We start from the raw sequence: 19,022 nt of genomic DNA, 5'->3' as shown, positions 1-19,022 counted from the left end.
GAAAAAAATATTTTCATAAACACACAAAAAGAATAAGATTATGGGTACATGAAAATCACACCATCTCGTTTGGTCAGAGACGCAAACTCCAACTAGTATCATCATAAGAGCAAATCTGGGACTTCGACTGGTTTTGTTACACTTGCTTCTTTGCCTCTTTGCCGTCGTGAACTACGCTTACTACTTCTCTCACCATTTTTCTTATTCTTCTTCTCTCTTCTTGAGCTCTGTTCGATGTTCTCTGTATCAACATTCATCTCGTGGTTCTCTTTTACAATTTCCTTCTCCTTCTCCTTGCCTTTCCCTTTCCCCATAAGAGCGGTTTGGATGGCACGTGACAAAGACTCATCGTTACTACTACTAGCGTCTGGCTTTCTCTTTGGTTCATCTCCTTCATCCAGTTTCACCACTACAGGTCTTGGTTTTGATATCTTTTTCTTGGGTTTAAACGAGTCCACAGATATCTCATTCGCTGGTGGGTATTCGTTTGACGTGTTGTTATCGTTGCCTTCTCTGTCGTTGTGGTCTTCGCTTTTCTGAGAGGAGAGATAGTACAGTCCATGGCGCTTTCTGTGTTCTGCGAGTAAGGATGAAGATTCAAGTGGAGGAGGTAAAGACGATGAGGCTTCTTCTTGATCTCTGATTCTGAGTTTGGCGACAGAGAAGCTGACTTTGTCTGAGGAGTAATCTGATTCCGCCATTGGTTCGAGAACTTCTCTGCAAATCTCTTGTAAACCTTCAAGATTCTCATTCAGCTCTAACCCTTCTGGTAGAGGAACTTTTTCTTGTGCAGTTGAAGAAACAGGGCCAAGCTCTTCTGAGAAGACATCTTCCATGAATGCTATAGCTCTATGACCTTCTGTTTCACTGTTTTGTGAGGTTGCTTTCTCAGCTATTTCATGTTTTATCATACCAATGAATCCTAGAATGTTCTTAGCTCTCTCTTGCACTTCCACGTCTATGGTTCCGGATAACGAGCACAATCCCAACTCAATCATATTCACCAGACTCGATATGGAGTTGTATGTGAAACCATTCACCATTGAATGACCAGAGCTGGTAGACTCCTGAGCCAAGGGCGGGGAAGTGGGCTGCTGGGCTGAGAAGTATGCCCCGAGACTAAAGACAAGAACTTTGAAAGCTGAATGTATGTAGATTGCTCTAATTGAATCTGGTAAGAGACAAGTACGTGGTTGCAGAAGCGCCTCTGCAATCTCATAAGGGGACTTAGAGAACTCGACATATTCCCCTGAAGCCCAAGCAGCTGCGGATAAAATCGGATACAAGAACTGATTACCAAGCAATGCAGGATCGATAAGCAGCGCTCTAGAAACCCGAACTAGCTCCAGTCTAGCATCTTTGACCCTCGTACCGATATCAATCAACTGATGCTCAATTTCTTTCCCTCTTTGACAATGTGGGACTCTAGCCATTTCACCGAGAAGAGACAAGTACCAATCGAAGTCAACTATGATCTCATACGAGTTCCTCGAGCATGGCAGTAGAACGGAACAAATAATCTCGTTGCAGAACAAAGGGTCAGACTTTAGCGCATAGTTCATCAGAATCCGGGATATCTCAGTCACGTTATCTTCATTCACCATTGCCATTAAAAGATGCAAAGCCTCGAGTTTAACATTCGGATCCTCATCGCTCATAGCCTTCACAACAGCTTCTTTGTTCTCCAAAACAGCCCACAAATGCTTTGGAGCAACAATCGACAACGCATGAAGACCGAGATACTTGAGATTCGGATCATCATCCACAAGAAACTCCCTAATCTTAGCAACCGCGAGCTTCAAAGCTGTTTCCTGATCGCTCAAGCTACTAAACACGGTTCTAATACACTCAAACAACAAAGACTTCCCCACATTCTGTTTCCTCATATGCTCACAGACCGGATCAGCCACCTTCTTAGCCAACCTAGGCTCAATCGAAGCCAATTTAGCAAATATCTTAAGAACCTTGATCAAAACCCAATTGTTCCTCGAATCAACCAGAATCTTGTAAAACTCTGGAGCTAAGGGAAGATAAGATCTTGGATCCTTTGCTGTGAGTTCACAGAACACTCCAACCACAGCTGATAGAAGCTGAGGATCAGAGCTCTCAAGATTCTCAACGAGACGCTTGAAACATACCTTAACAGCGTCAGGATACTTATCGAAAACTCTCAAAACCACACCTATAGCTTTCTTCCTAACCAAAGCCTTACTACTACCTAACAGCGTAAACACCTCAGAGGTCAAATCCCTAGCTAGATCATCAGTCCCAATCCTAGCCAAACATTCAAGAGCGAGACTCACCTCGTGCTCGTTCGAACTATTCAGATCCTTCCTGAGCTGGTTCGTGATCAGAAGCATAACCGGCGTCTGATCGCTGAACGACTGAGCAATCGCGTGGTAACCGATCCTCTTGTGCGCGAATCGAGATGAGGAAACGACCTCCACGGCGTGGAACGCCGCCCAGGCCATGTCGACGCCGTGGAGCGCGGCGAGGTAGGAGAGTTTCTGGAGGGCGACGGATTTGGTGGAGAGATCCGTCAGCTTGATCTCGCGGCGGATTTCTTCTAGGGATCTGGAGATGAAGGTGGATTCTCCGAGGCGTAGGCCTTTGATCAGATCCTCGAGGCTGCGCTGGAACAAGCTGTCCATGAGGGAGTTTGAAGACGCCATTGGAGAGAATGGGAACGAATCGGGATGATGTGATAGTTGGGGGTTTATGATTGGGATCTGAAACGTGGCATGATCGGAGATAGTTTGGCGGAGCGATATCGGAGATCAGATTCGCGAGGGTTTTTCAAGGCGATGATCGCGATTTTCAGAATCCTGGATCCTCCTGTGAGAGTCGAACGGAACGGAGGAGGAAGGAGAAAGCTATTATGGGTTCTTTGGAATTATGGCCCAATTTGCTTTCACTTGAAATAAATGGGCCTAAAGAATAATAAAACGATCCATTAGTGGGTTAGAAATAAATGGACGTAAAGAAGACTTGTGTTATTTTATACTCGATATCTTTTGAAAAAGAAATAGAATATTATAAAATTATATTATACTTTTAAAATTAAAAAAATAAATAAAAAATAGTAATAATTACAAAAAAAAAAAGAATATTTTAACCGTCGTTAGTAAACTTTAAATCATAATCTCTAAACCATAAATCCTAAATCTTAAACTCTTGGCTAAACCTTAATTCTTTGGATATCTTACTCTAAATTAAAAACACTAAACACTAAAACACTCAAAGATTTAGAGTTTATGATTTAAAGTTTAGGATTTAGTATTTTTGATTTAAAGTTTAGTATTTATCCAAGAGTTTAAGGTTTACCCAAGGGTTTAGAGTTTAAGATTTAAGGTTAGGTTTAGTGTTTTGCTTGACGTTAAAAATATTTTAAAAAAATTGTAACTATTATTTTTTATATTTTTTTACTTTTTTGTTTTAAAAACATAATATAACTCGATAATATTTTGTTTTCTTTTTAAAAAAATATCAAATTTGAAATAATAAAATCTTATTGGTTGGTGAACATAATGGTGAACTCAGAAATAACTACAGTAAATGGTTTTATTCAAGTATGACCGCGGTTTTTTCTGGAGTCTTTCCCTCCAGCCAGTACATTTTATCCTAATTTGATCGGATTTTGTGTTGACGATCTCAAAGCTCTTAATTCTACTGCTCTCTAAAAGGGGACATTATGGATAAGATCATGGTATGAAAATTGACTGTACCCCAAATCTGTTCAAAATAGACATAGATCCTACTTCCACTCAATAATTGATTCCTTCCCGAAGTATTAAGTAGTGACGAAGGACAGGGATAAGTACTAGAACAACAAACAGAAGTAACAGAAAAATCTATTCAAAAAGGCAGATAGGAATGATTGAAGGTAGGCGTTCCTCGGAAGGTTGGGGAAGGGATAGCAGTATACAAAGTTCCTATAGCTGTGAAACGGTTATCCTCCAAGGAGGAACCTAGCTTCTTCAGCGAAGCTGGAGTATCTAAAGAATGGTAAAACAATAAATTAGTAGGTTTCAAATTGGATGAAAAAAATAGCATAAATCTTTACAAGTTCGTGTAACATACCTCTAGTATTTATCTATTTTTAACCTAAGATCCTGAAACTCACATCGTGGAAAAAAACCAAAACCTCATCAAACATAAAGGAGACACGATTTTGACTATATCTTCTAATATATGCATTATATGATAATTCTACGTACGTTAGATATAATATTTCATGCGTTTGACATTTGGCAGTAAACTTACACATCAACTTTATTTTCTATTTGTTTTTAGTTCATAAATAAATCAAAGTTTTAAAAATAGAAGCTTAGCTCGACCTAACCAATTAAGTAACTATCACACCTTTACAAGAATATCACGCTGATTGCTGGCTCTATACATATTCTAAACCTTAGAATATTTCCTGATCTTTAATCACAAATTTTACTAATATTTTCTTTAACATGAGGTATATTCTTAAACCCACCATTAATCATGTCCCTCTTCTTGTAAACAATATATCTTTTTAACATAATAAAAATAAACTAACTGAAAAAGAAACAACAATACACAATCATCATGAAATAACGTAGATGAGAATTGATAGAGCCTCTCGTTTTCATGGACCTATTAATGTTTTGTCGTTTTCAACAAGGCTAAAACTAAAGCTGAAGTTGAAGTGCGATTTGAAAAGATTTTTTTGTTTATTTTCTAGTAAAAGAGAGCAAATTGTCCACGCCTCTACCTAGTAAACTTATGGGGACGTGATAAACAAATATTTGTTATATTAGTATAGAGCTTTATAATAGTGGATCTTGATTTTTTAACCAGTCATTCGAAATTGTTACCTCTAATTTTACCAAATAGTTGTCACTTTAGTAATTTAAGTTTACTAAAGTGTCTCATAATTAATATTCTCCTAATTTAATGGGTCGAAATAATGTTTATCATTTATCAATAGAAATCAATATATTTTAAGTAAAATTTAAATTTACATTAAAAATTCTACATAATAATTAAAATAAAGATCCTTATAAACACATTACATACCAAAATTATTAAAAATATATAAAACATGAATAAAGTAATTACAAATGAACATTTAACTGCAAGCAAACAACTAACAAGCTAATGAGCTAACGTCCATTTTTTATTTGTCACCACTACAAAAGCATGATGACATCTCGTCACAACTTTGTTTGCGTTTGAAGTTATGTCTAACTCACAGAAATCATAACCACCTTGTTCGCAAAATAGAGTTCATCATGTATGTCTAGCAGTTTGCAAAGAGAAATGATGTGTACATAAAGAAGAGAAATTGGTGTTGCATCGTCGTTCAATTGTTCCACCAGTTTGGGAATGTTTCCAAACACAACAAAGAGTCGGAAACTACATATATTCGTAAACCATGAAACAAAACACGGTGCATGAGACACATAGTTCTATGCAAAAAAACCAACGAATCTTTGTTGAATTTAACATGGAAATAGATGTAAAGAACACTCTCATGGCCTGTAAAATATATGCTTTTCTAGATGTACAAGATCTGTAAATGTTTGTAGATTTTTATATAAACCTATGTAACTATGTTGCTTCAAGTCGATCCACCATTTGAGTCAAAAATATATATATATATATATATATATAACAGAAATAAACATGGATTTCAATTTGAAAATACTGAAAATATGGCATGTACACTAATGTATGGTTAACGTAGTTTTTGAATGATTATTCCAATATATTGAAACATGAAATTTTCTTTGCTTTGCAACGTTTACGTGTAACACTCTCTCAAAGAAAAAAAACGTTTACGTGTAACGTCATTATTTTGCTTTAAGATATTGTATACATCTCTCTTGTGGAAATTTTAAATATAGTATTACTTTATTTAGTTTAGTCAAATATAAAAATTTCGAGAGTTCAATTTTTAAGAAAATAAAATATCATAAAATTAATAATAATTCATAGAAAACTAATGCAAAAATTAAATTTTAGGCATGTTTTCCTTAACAGAAAAACAACAGGTCAATATATGAATTATACAATTACATCAAATTACATTAAGTTATAAAAATAATATAATATTATGTACAAATAAAAAAAATTATTATCAAACATCTATATTATAAAATAATATATTTTATTCTCTTTTTTTAACGCTGATTTATTATGATATTACAATTATGATATGAGAAAGATTACATAGACGATTCTACTCTATATATATGTACATTACAAAACATAAAAAATATATATGGAATTTTTTAATCAAACCAGCAGTTTATGATTTTATGTTAAATACAAATTAAATCAAACACCCGCACGGGGGTGCGGATTAAGTTCTAGTATATATTATGACTGTTGCACTAGCTTGTAAAATAAGTTGAGCACTTTCAGTTTTCTAAACAAAGGAGAAAATGAACTAATGCTTCATATTCGAACAAAAAATTTAAGTTAAAATTTCTTAATTGTGTAGACAACTAATAAGCTTATATAGATGCGCATAATAGTAGCACCAGTGTTGTGAGATATGATCGTTCATTATTCCAGGGGTACATATACATATATGTCTTTTGCTTTAAGTCAGCTGGTTCTACTTGGCTAAGCCATGTGCTCATCCAAGGAGCTGATAACGAGACAAGAAAGCTACATTGAACCCTTTCACTATACTTGGTACCTTTGAGGCTAAATTTTTGCCTATCCTAAGGAAAAACAAACAAGTAATAAAGAAAAAGAAAGCTGCAACACAGGATTATGACTTTTCACATCTTGTGAACCCTTTTAGATGTCTAAACTTAAATTGTCAGCTTTTATCAAAAGCGACAAGTAGGAGGAGTTCGTCAAAATTATTGGAGACAAGGTATTGAACACCCTCGGAGTAAATTATTTTCTTTCAAATGATGTTCCTCTTAAAAAAGAATTAATTCAATGAGATTCGACCTTAGAAGGGATCAGTAACTAAATCTTAGATAAACGGTCGTCACCCATTTACTGTAGTGACCAAAAAAATATCAGACACGCAACTATGAAAAAAGTTAAACATACAGCCTTTCTTTGTTACATCTAAGTAAATATAATTTCCCCTGAAAGAAAATGTGATTTAAATATAATTTCCCCTGAAAGCAAATGTGATTTGGTAGTAACAAAAAAAACATATCTAATTCTCAACCAGCAAAATTCATATAAAACAAGTTATCAACAATGATCTTCCACAATGTTTTTCCACAAAATCAAAAGAAAACTAGCACAAACTGTGTTAAAGAAACTGAATAGGAAAGAACTGTATAAATGTGATTTCATTGTTTACAATAAAAGTGAAGATATAATCATGGACGTGTAAGTTTTTTTATTTAGAAGTTGCCTAAACAAAACTTCAGTTAATTAACCTTCCCTTACGTGCATGGAGACTCATCATACCGAGCAATCAATCTTAGATTGCGTTAGATTAAGTAACCTCTCAATATAGCGTCATTGAGCTACTGGATCTGTGATGTCAATTGACGACCCTCGTTTGATGTGACCGAACAAGCGATATCAGACTTGTTAACTACACCACATGCTCTTCCAAAGCATGCACAGATTTGTTTTTTTTAAGGGAAAAGCATTCACAAATTTATACCTTGCATTCTTATCCTCGGCAAGTAAAGGGTAGATAGCGAAAAATATCGAGGGGCTCTGCATCGTCTTTGTAGGCAGCTAAGAGCAGCATTAACCGGGTATGTAGAAGGGTTTTTAGGAGAGAGGGGACCCACAAAAATGAGGGAACCGAGGAAGAAGGGAGTCAAATGTAGCCAAATAAGAAACGTATGCAGTTGGGTTTTTTTACTGTGCGCGGGCCCCACTGACATGTGGCGGCCTGCGATTGATTCTTTTATAATTTTTTTTTTTTTTAAATCGGCCAAAAGAAAAAAAAAAAAAGAAAAATTATAAACCCATTTGGGTATTTGGGTTAATCATGCTCTAAGACAAATATGAAGGATCTATAAAATTCACGCGGAGGCAAGTTAGTTTTTATGGTGAAAAAACAAAGAACCGATATTTTGTTTGCATATATACGTTATATATGGTATACTTGTTCTATATGCATTTAGACTAAATATTTAATTTCTGGATTTTTGTTCTGGGCAATATTTTTATGGAGATTACCACCTATTAGATTAGTGGAAAATTAGATTATATGATAAACCACCACATTTTCGATTATTTGGTAAATCAAACTCGTACAAGATTGAAATGTTGAGATTGTTTTATGATACGATTTAAACGAAAATATATATAGAATGGTGATAAGCGACGGGTATGAGGATGTGTACTCTGAGAGATGTCAATCAAAGTCCCACATTGGATAATTAGACAAGGAGTGTCTAATATATAAAGAGATGTCCAACTCTAATAGTACGAGGCCTTTTGGGATGGAAACCAAAAGTAAAACCATGCGGGCTTGCTAATTAGGCCCAAAGTGGACAATATCGTACTAATCGGATAATATAGAGTTGGACATGAGATTTCACAATCCCAACAATTGGTATCAGAGCGGTTGACGAGAAATCTGCAAGAAGACCAAAATACCCTTCGAGTAGGAATGGGACCCTTCAAGGTGGAAAGGGAGGTTCGGCAGAGATTAGTCAGAAGATCCTGGAATTGTGGGAAGAACATTCTCGACTAAGGGTGTCGAATGTCGAAGATGCGACAAGGCACCGAGATGATTCGCTAGAGGAAAAATGGCACAAGGTGTGTGGTCCTTAGCTTGAGGGGGAGAATGAGAGATGTCAATCAAAGTCCCACATTGGATAATTAGACAAGGAGTGTCTAATATATAAAGAGATGTCCAACTCTAATAGTACGAGGCCTTTTGGGATGGAAACCAAAAGTAAAACCATGCGGGCTTGCTAATTAGGCCCAAAGTGGACAATATCGTACTAATCGGATAATATAGAGTTGGACATGAGATTTCACAATCCCAACATACTCTATCTAAAGGAAAAAGACGAAAACAATAGATAGACATTATCCTTTGACGAGAAAAGGAATTGAGGAAAAAGGATAAATGAAAAGAGAATGATGGATCATAAAAGCCAACCCATTGCATTATACAACACTTGCACGATGATACTTATAATTCCACATAATTAGGAACAAAAACCAACTAAATACTATAAAAATAAAAATTATAAAAATTAGTTAGTATAAACTTTTAAACTATATACTTGCTCTAATGATTCAGCCGTATGATCACGATCATGGGTTGTATGCACTCTGGTAGATGCCTCATTCATGCATTAATTGTAGAAAAAATAAAAACATCTATGACTATGATCATATACTAATATTTAAAGAACACTGTGATTATTCAACCCTTTTTTTAGAACAATTATTCAACTCTTATAGATGCATCTATGACTATGATCCTTTAGGATTTAAAGTAAATTTTAGATGATATATATTATTATAATTTCTCAAGGGTTGTAAAGGTCACCGTACAAAATTACGTGGAATAACGTTGAAATGCATACATACTTTTACTTTGACTAATCTCTTTTTTTATTGTTACTTAAAGTCAAGAACGGCGTGTTGTTAATTTGTTCTACTTATAAAGTAATTAAGTTGTTGTGAAATCGAGGAAAAGAATATTGAATATACATTATTGAAATGGTCCCATAATAAATGTTTGTGTTTTTCTTATATGCTTGAAGAACAAATAAAAGGGAATGTGTTGTGGAGAAGAGAGCGCGAGTGGAACTTGTTGCTACCTAATTGTCGCCACACTTCCCACACGTCCCTCTTGTGTCTTTACTTTTCACCACTTCCTCTCTTTGTAACCCTCTTTTTCACATTCACCAAATCACCATCTTCTGTCAACTTTTTTTAAAAATGTTTACAATATTATTATAATGTTCCCAAAATCAATTCACTAAAATCTAGTAAACCTTAGAGCACATGCAACTCAATTAAAATAAAATGATCAAACCTTTGTATAATTGCACTAATCAATTAAAGCAAAACCGCTAAGCAATAGTTTAATCAGTGGTTGGAGAAGCTATGTGGCTCCTTTAGATTACGAATGGGTGCTCCACAACCATCTCTCTGTCATTCCTCAATATTAAAAACAAGTTTAGAACAAAATACGAATCTTTGTTAACTGGATTAGTACTAATATTCTATAAAACTTCAAAGCAAAATTCATCTTTTCTTTGGAATTGAAAGCTAAACCTCAAACATTATCAATTTATTTGATATTCTCTTTAAATCAAAAAGAGGTCAACATTATCACATTATTTTTAAACAAAACCTACTCGAATTCCATATAAGCATCTCGAAGTACCTTTTTTGCCCCTCATCTTCATCATAGATTCATTACATAAAGTCCTTATCCTCCGGGAACCAGCGTCCCTGTCCCGCGGACCATTAGCGTTCATAGGTAAGCAGTACGCTCGTACGTGTCGAGAGGCAACCAGTCACGTGCCAACCTGAGTTGGTTACATCAGCATCCAAGCATCCAACGTGGCGATGGTAATGGCCACGTGCTACGAAACCTTGTATAAGAAACACCCACCCAATCCCCAAGCTCCTTTATCCATTATTTAAGTCGTATATAAAAACATTTTCAAAGGTCGTATATTTTAAAATTTAAACAGTTAAAAGTATTTTTTTTCGATTATAATCCAAAAATTAAAAAAGAAAGCAAAATCAAAATCAAAATCGATATCAGACAACACCTCGACCTTTCTTTCTCCTTCCCATCGTCTCCGTTGAATACAACCACACATAATTCACGAGCTCAGATTTCAAAAAATCGACGGTTGTAGAAGACGGAAGTAGAATCGAGTGGCGGAGATTTCTTTCACGGACACGAAATGGCGACGCCGTTGCCGGACTTTGAGGCGGCGAGAGGCGGCGGAGGAGGAGTAGCGTCTTCATCAACCACGGTGCTTACGAGCAGCGTACCTTCTTCTGCGGCGAGTACGTTCACGGAGGACGCGGAGGAGATTTCTCCGATCCTGATTTTCCTCTTCTTTCACAAGGCGGTATGCAGTGAGCTCGAATCGCTTCATAGGCTGGCGCTTGAGTTTGCTACAGGTCACCACGTTGATCTCCGTCTCCTCCGTGAACGGTATCGGTTCCTTAGATCGATCTATAAGCATCACTGCAATGCCGAAGACGAGGTAATGCCAAAAAGCTGGCTCTCTTCTCTCTGTGGAAACATTCGAAAATCACAATTTGTAAAGCGTCTTTGCTTTGATTTTTACATTTCTTGATTCTGATGAGTGCTTTGAAGATTTTGGAATCTGTTGGAGGTTATGTGTGTTATGAGGAGAAGCTCTTGACGGTTGTATATATATATCTGTGGATGCAGGTGATCTTTTCAGCTCTTGACATACGCGTGAAGAACGTAGCGCAGACGTATTCTCTTGAGCACCAAGGTGAAGGCACCCTCTTCGATCATCTTTTTGAGCTGCTTAATTCCGCCACGGAGATAGATGAGAGTTATCGGAGGGAGTTGGCGAGCAGTACTGGAGCACTTAAGACATCTGTTAGCCAGCACTTGGCTAAAGAACAGAAACAGGTAACGTTTTATTATTCACAGAGCAAGTTCTTAGGATTACGCATTGGCCTTTATTAAAAAGAGTTTCTTTTTGCTTGCTGATAGGTGTTCCCGTTACTTATTGAGAAGTTTAAGCACGAGGAGCAAGCTTACATAGTGTGGAGGTTTCTCTGCAGCATTCCTGTGAATATGCTTGCCGTGTTTCTTCCGTGGCTGGCTTCCTCCATTTCAATTGATGAAAGCAAGGAGATGCAGATGTGCTTGAGCAAGATAGTTCCTGGCGAAAAGCTCCTTCAGCAAGTAAGTTCTGATATGAGATCCGACTTTAAAAGTTGAAATGACTTTTGGAGTTGTTGTTTGATATTTTTTCTCTGATGAAGGTTATTTTCACCTGGTTGGGAGGGAAAAGCGATACTGCGGCTTCGCGTGGTGTAGAGGATTCTTCGTTCCAGTGTTGTCTAGATTCTTCTAGCAGCATGCTTCCGTGCAAAACTAGTAGAGCCCAGTGCGCATGTGAGGGATCCAAGGCCGGGAAGAGAAAGTATCCAGAGCTTACCGAGTATGAAGCTCCTGATGCTCCTATGCACCCAATTGATGAGATAAAAATTTGGCACAAGTCAATCAACAAGGAGATGAAGGATATAGCTGATGAGGCTAGGAAAATTCAGCTGTCTGGAGATTTTTCGGATTTATCTGCATTTGATGAACGCTTGCAGTATATTGCTGAAGTATGCATCTTTCACAGGTATTTATTGTATGTGAATTTTGCTCATCTTTCCTATTTTCATGCTTAACCACGTTTTCTGCATGAGATCGTTATGATTCTAAGTGGAGTTCTCTTAGATTTTCTGAGATGGTACACTATTATTTTGTCGTTGCAGTCTTGCAGAGGATAAGATCATATTTCCAGCAGTAGATGGGGAGTTTTCATTTTCCGAGGAGCACGATGAAGAAGAAAACCAGTTTAACGAGTTCCGGTGCTTAATTGAAAAAATCAAAAGTGCTGGAGCCTCTTCTACTTCTGCTGCTGAATTTTACACCAAGCTGTGCTCACATGCGGATCAAATAATGGAAACTATTCAAAGGCACTTCCACAACGAGGAAATTCAGGTGGACTTTTCCCCTAAGTGTTGTGACATATACTCTTGTTAACAATTGTTAACAAGTGAAACTATGAAAGTTCGGCATAAGATCAGTTGGCTATGAAGATCCAAGATGCCAATTTAGGATGTCAGCTAACTTCACAATATTTGCAGGTGCTGCCCCTTGCACGAAAGAACTTCAGCTTTAAAAGACAACAAGAGATTCTCTACCAAAGCCTGTGCATAATGCCCTTAAGATTAATTGAACGTGTTTTGCCATGGTTGACTGCATCGTTAACAGAAGATGAAGCAAAGAATTTTCTGAAGAATTTGCAAGCTGGAGGTACGGTCTTCTTTTTTCATTCTTGACTAAACTTCACCTTTTAAAAAAAATTATTAGCGACTTACAATCTTGTACGATTACATGTTTTTGTTGTGGGCTCAGCACCTAAATCGGATGCTGCTCTCGTTACTCTTTTCTCTGGTTGGGCATGCAAAGGACGCAAAGCGGGGGAATGCTTGTCTCCAAAGGCGAATGGTTCATGCCCTGCTAAAACACTAAGCAACATTGAAGAAGTCTACCTTCAGTCATGTAATGCTTGTGTGTCTTTGCCATGCCCGAGTAGGAGTATAAAAGCGTGTTGCCAGCATCAGGATAAAAGGCCAGCTAAGCGAACTGTTGTGTCGTCTTGTGGACAAAATGCCACCCCCCACTCTTCAGAAGTCGCAAATGGAAATGGCAGGTCATGCTGTGTTCCGGATCTCGGAGTTAACAGTGATTGTCTGGGACTTGGTTCCCTTCCAGCAGCTAAATCTATGAGATCTTCTTCGCTAAACTCTGCTGCGCCCGCTCTTAATTCTAGCCTCTTTGGTTGGGAAATGGATAGCAACAGCTTTGATACTGGACATGCCGAGCGGCCAGTTGCTACAATATTCAAGTTTCACAAGGCCATAAGCAAAGATCTGGAGTTTCTTGATGTAGAATCTGGAAAGCTCATTGATTGCGATGAAACGTTTATTCGTCAGTTCATAGGTCGATTTCACCTACTCTGGGGTTTCTACAAGGCTCATAGTAATGCAGAAGATGATATCCTCTTTCCAGCTTTGGAGTCGAAGGAGACGCTTCACAATGTCAGCCACTCTTACACGCTCGACCATAAACATGAGGAAAAGTTGTTTGGAGATATTTACAGTGTTCTTACTGAGCTTTCAGTTCTTCATGAGAAGTTACAGACTGATTCTATGGTGGAGGACACAACTCAAACTGACATTGTTCAGGCTGATATTGACAGTGGTGACTGCAAGAAGAAGTACAACGAACTGGCTACAAAGCTTCAAGGGATGTGCAAATCCATTAAGATCACACTGGATCAACATATATTCTTGGAGGAACTGGAGCTCTGGCCTCTATTTGACAAACATTTCTCCATTCAAGAGCAAGACAAGATTGTGGGTCGTATAATCGGGACAACGGGTGCTGAAGTTCTTCAATCCATGTTGCCATGGGTGACTTCCGCACTTTCTGAAGATGAGCAAAACAGAATGATGGATACATGGAAGCAGGCAACCAAGAACACAATGTTCGATGAATGGCTCAACGAATGCTGGAAAGGATCACCCGACTCATCCTCAATGGAAAGAACCAAACCTAGTCTACACAGAGGTAAAGCAATTGGCTAACTATTTTTCACCAACTTAACATCTAGCTGGCTTTTATGTAGACCATAGATGTTTGTGACTTCATAGTTCATACTTTGGTTGGCTAGTTTCTCTCTGCTAAGCTTGGTTCGCTTATGTCAAGTTTATTTTTCATATAGATAATGATCATCAAGAAGTCTTGGACCAAACTGGTCAACTTTTTAAGCCGGGTTGGAAAGATATTTTCCGCATGAATCAGAACGAACTAGAGGCTGAAATCAGGAAGGTTTATCAGGACACAACACTTGATCCAAGGAGAAAAGATTATCTAGTACAAAATTGGAGGACCAGGTCTGACTTTTTTTTCACTATTTCCCTGCATATATCCGTAATTCCACATTTTCGTGCATGCCTGACGTAAACGTAGAGCCCCAAAAATATAATCCCCTGTATTACTTGAAAACAAAAAACTTACAAAGTGGCAGAACAAGGGTCCTCTTTGTAAGTAATCTTGGTTCCCTTGAATTGAATTGATCATTGTATTGATACGTGATTATATAATACATACGGGCGAGTGATTCTAGGAGAATATACTGAGAATAGTATCTAACGATATCTAAACTATACAAATGATACGTATCATCTAGTACTCTTGTCTATCCTGGTTTCCCGATCCAAAACGAACTTGTGTATATTTTATTATATATATATATATATATATATATATATATATATATATATATATATCTGCATGTCCTCCATTGAACAATTTTCTGAACGATAGCTAATCTATAATCTCATTCACATCTCCCTCATACCTAAAACCCTTTTTTTTCCTAGAATAACATTCATTTTACATTTCGATTGTGAATGCTTTTATCAGTCGATGGATAGCGGCTCAGCAAAAGTTACCCAAGGAAACAGAAACTGCTTTAAATGGTGATGTTGCACTTGGATGTTTCCCGTCTTTTAGAGATCCCGAGAAGCAGATATTTGGATGCGAGCATTACAAGCGTAACTGCAAGCTTCGGGCTGCTTGTTGTGGTCAGTTGTTCACTTGTAGGTTTTGCCATGACAAAGTAAGCGACCACTCCATGGATAGGTAAGATCTTATACAAATCTCCCCTACTCAAATTGAACACTTTCTTCATGTTTGTTTCTCAGTGATATGATTGTATATTTGGAACAAACAGAAAATTGGTGACGGAAATGCTCTGCATGCGGTGCCTGAAGGTGCAACCTTGTGGCCCCATTTGCACAACGCCTTCATGCGAAGGATTCCCAATGGCAAAGCACTATTGCAGCATTTGCAAACTTTTCGATGATGAAAGGTAAGCAAAACCCAACAATTTGATCTATATAATAACCAATCGCTACATTTGCGTTTGTTAAAATATCAAACTTGAGCAGCTATTCTAACATTTAGAAACTATTATATTCTTTTCAGAGCTGTTTACCATTGTCCATTCTGCAACCTTTGCCGGGTCGGTGAGGGATTAGGAATTGATTATTTCCATTGCATGACATGTAACTGTTGCCTGGGGATGAAGTTAGTAAACCACAAGTGTCTGGAGAAAAGCCTCGAGACGAATTGCCCCATATGCTGTGAATTTCTTTTCACTTCGAGTGAAGCAGTCAGAGCCTTACCATGTGGTCACTACATGCACTCAGCTTGCTTCCAGGTTTGCAAATCTCTCTTTATTTTTTCTCCATTAAACGTAGGTTTACCTTGTATCGCCTTAAATCAAAACACTTCGCTGTTTCTGTGGTCATTTTCAGGCTTACACTTGCAGCCACTACACATGTCCAATCTGTGGAAAATCACTAGGAGATATGGCGGTAAATTATTCCTTGTCTGTCAGAGCGTAATCTCTCATACAACATCATTGCATATATTATTCACCTAAACATTCTCTTCTTCGTTTCTTTCTCAAACTCTGCAGGTTTATTTCGGTATGCTTGATGCACTGTTAGCAGCAGAAGAACTTCCAGAAGAATACAAAGATCGCTGTCAGGTGAGAAAAACTAAAACTGCTGTTTTTTTAACTCTAGTCTAATTCATTCTATGACGTACTCACAAACAAACAAATGTTTCAGGACATTCTATGTAATGACTGTGAACGCAAAGGAACGACACGGTTCCATTGGTTGTACCATAAATGCGGCACCTGCGGTTCTTACAACACCCGTGTGATCAGATCAGAAACAACAACCGTCCCAGACTGCTCAACCTCATCCTGAAAACAATGTGAGATGTTTTCAACTCCCGTTTCACTTTTTTTTTCTCTTTCGTTTGTGGGTTTCGCTTTCTGTTTCGCACAACGATGTGGTGAAGAAGGTTTCGTATAACAAAAAAGCCCGTTGATAGAATTTTTATTTGTATAGTCTCTCTGAGATGTTAAAGATTTTTGAAGAGTCTGATATTAGGTTACCACCATACATTTTGGCTTTTGGGAAAAGCTCTCTTGTTTCTGGAACATCCCCCATATCATCCCTCCTGTCTGAACATGTCTGTTATTTGTTATTTATTTTCCTTGCATAAGCTGATATTTTCTTTGAAGGGTGTAAATAGTAGCATTTTATTTATATAGAATGAGCATTTTAAGTAATTAGCTCATGATCTGTTACAAAATCTCAAATTAAATTTATCCCAAAACATTCCCGAAGCTTCTTGGCCTCTATGTGGGTATATAGAGGTGTGAACCATTCAATTCTTAGACGCATCCATTCCTTGGGTTTCAGATAGTATTCCTCTCGACGACAACACAATTTCAAACGTACGAGTCATTTCAACAAAGGATAACTCCGGATTTGCCACCACAAAAGGGGCAATACATATATATGCTTTGAGCCTTGACCATTCATGTTTTTCAGAACATACAACTCAAACAACTACTTTGTCTAGTAAATTTCTCAAACCCATCTGACAAAATGTAACTTGATTTTATTCTTGCAGTTTACAAAAGTTGAATTGCACTATAATACCACATAAATGCCTATTAGCCAAGTATTGATGATACAAATAACCATGGATTTTCGTCCCATGATCTGTTCAGCCCCGCTGACCTTTTTTTGAGCAACGCCCCGCTGACCAATACTTGATAATACAGTAAACCATTGATGCATATCCCCATCACGATATACTGGGGCATGCAAGTATGCAACGGTGGTTCATTTTCAATGAAAAATTCTTAGTCTCTAGTGTTAGAACTTGATGCTCAGTTGAATCTCTTTCTCCATAGACCGTCGAGGTCATGCATTTGTATATTAAATTGGTAAGAAAACTTGGGCAGAATTTATGAGTATTAATCTCACTTCTGGTTTATGATTACAAGAAAGTTGAATGTTAATAAAGTACACACGTCCCTATTTTAAATTTTAATAACCTTTACGAAAACATTATTAACCATCACTTAACAGATTTTTTTTTTTATAAAAAAATTCCTCTAAATTTTCGAATATGGGGGAGTACGTATTTTATAGTACTAATAAACAAATACTGAATTTAGCCGGAGTCTGAAAAAACAATCGATCAAGTAAAAAGTAGAACGTTACAATCGCGTCCCAAACATTCTCTCTCCTCTTCCCCGAATAATTCGAACCAAAAAAGTAAAAATTTCTCCAGAATAAATATTCACACAACACAACAACCAAAACAAACAAAAAACGAAAACTTTGAACTTTGCTCCAAAGGAAAGCTCTCACCAAAAGGAATCATTTCTTCAATCAAATCAATCCAATCCAAATGGAGTTCCCTCCCCCGCCTCCACCTCCCCCGCCGGAGAGATCCAAACGCCTCCACAACTTCACCTTACCTTATCTCCGATGGGGTCAGCAGAGATTCCTCAGGTGCGTCAAGCTCCCTTCTTCCTCCTCCTCCTCTCCTTCTCCCGATCGCGCCAATCACGGATCTCCCTCTCTCCCCGGAGCTGGAGGAGGAGAGTCTGCTCAGCCAAAGGTCTCTGCTTTGGGGAATGGAGATGCTGCAGCAGCAGCTAGGCCGTGGAATCTGAGGACGAGGAGAGCTGCTTGTAACGAGCCTGGTGGCGGAGACGACCCCACGACCACCACCACGAGGATGATCATCACAAATGAAATTGGCGGAGTCAAGAGAGGTGGTGAAGGAGGTGGTGATGGATCGGAGAAACTGAAATTCTCTGTTTGTTTGTTGAGAGAAGAGATCGAAGAGGATTTCACAGCCTTGATTGGTAAAAAGCCTCCTCGTAGACCAAAGAAGAGACCCAGACTTGTTCAGAAGCAAATGAATGTAATTATTATTATAAAGTTCCCTCCTTTTTTCTTGATGTGTGTTTTGCTTTTTTGTTGCTTTAACGGTTTAATGGTTTGCAGACTCTGTTTCCTGGATTGTGGTTAGGGGAAGAAGTAACGGCAGGCTCTTACGACGTCCCTGAGGCTGCTGCTGCTGCTGAAACTTGATTGTAAGGTTTTCTTGAATTTGGGAGTCCCCAAGACCATTCATTCTTCTTCTTTTGTGTATCAATCTTTGTGTTTGTTTTTTCTACTTTTCTCAATATTTTCTTTTGTTGTAAAAAAAAAGGAAGCAAAAAGAATGTAGTAGCAATGTCAATGTGGCCAACAGTTCTTTAGTGAATGTAGCAATGTCCCAAGACATTTTACTCCTTCTATTGTAAAAGAGAGAGACAACTGGTGTTTTTTTCATTACCAAAAGCTAATTGTAATCTCTCCATGGCTATGGAATCTCCAGCTGTTTCTTTTTTCTGTTAATCAACAATGCA

At 37.6% G+C, this 19,022-nt stretch overlaps 3 protein-coding genes across 4 annotated transcripts; 2 read left to right on the top strand and 1 right to left on the bottom strand.

The window, feature by feature from the left end:
- On the bottom strand, positions 1-3,336 carry LOC103869581 (AP-3 complex subunit delta). The gene has a single exon (XM_018659257.2). The coding sequence runs from the start codon at positions 2,670-2,672 to the stop codon at positions 102-104; it is 2,571 nt and encodes an 856-aa protein (XP_018514773.1). The 5' UTR covers positions 2,673-3,336; the 3' UTR covers positions 1-101.
- A 6,986-nt stretch (positions 3,337-10,322) lies between these two features.
- Positions 10,323-16,825, top strand: LOC103869579 (zinc finger protein BRUTUS). 2 transcript variants are annotated; one of them, XM_009147658.3, is made up of 14 exons: positions 10,323-11,165; positions 11,357-11,566; positions 11,651-11,845; positions 11,926-12,299; positions 12,427-12,655; positions 12,802-12,970; positions 13,073-14,290; positions 14,445-14,616; positions 15,149-15,367; positions 15,459-15,596; positions 15,713-15,947; positions 16,045-16,104; positions 16,209-16,280; positions 16,363-16,825. In XM_009147658.3, exons 1-14 carry the CDS (start codon positions 10,857-10,859, stop codon positions 16,504-16,506), a joined length of 3,744 nt encoding a protein of 1,247 aa, XP_009145906.1. In that variant the 5' UTR covers positions 10,323-10,856; the 3' UTR covers positions 16,507-16,825. The 2 variants fall into 2 exon arrangements, with proteins under 2 accessions (XP_009145906.1, XP_009145907.1); XM_009147659.3 differs by having other exon boundaries at positions 10,857-11,165; positions 11,926-12,290.
- A 283-nt stretch (positions 16,826-17,108) lies between these two features.
- LOC103869577 lies at positions 17,109-19,003 on the top strand. The gene is made up of 2 exons (XM_009147657.3): positions 17,109-18,532; positions 18,616-19,003. The coding sequence occupies exons 1-2, from the start codon at positions 18,011-18,013 to the stop codon at positions 18,700-18,702; spliced, it is 609 nt and encodes a 202-aa protein (XP_009145905.1). The 5' UTR covers positions 17,109-18,010; the 3' UTR covers positions 18,703-19,003.
- Positions 19,004-19,022: the final 19 nt, after the last annotated feature.

The sequence above is a fragment of the Brassica rapa genome, chromosome A05, assembly GCF_000309985.2.
Source record: "Brassica rapa cultivar Chiifu-401-42 chromosome A05, CAAS_Brap_v3.01, whole genome shotgun sequence".
Lineage (NCBI taxonomy): Eukaryota > Viridiplantae > Streptophyta > Magnoliopsida > Brassicales > Brassicaceae > Brassica > Brassica rapa.
Note: the sequence above shows the minus strand (reverse complement) of the source record. Positions and strands in the feature narration are given on the sequence as shown.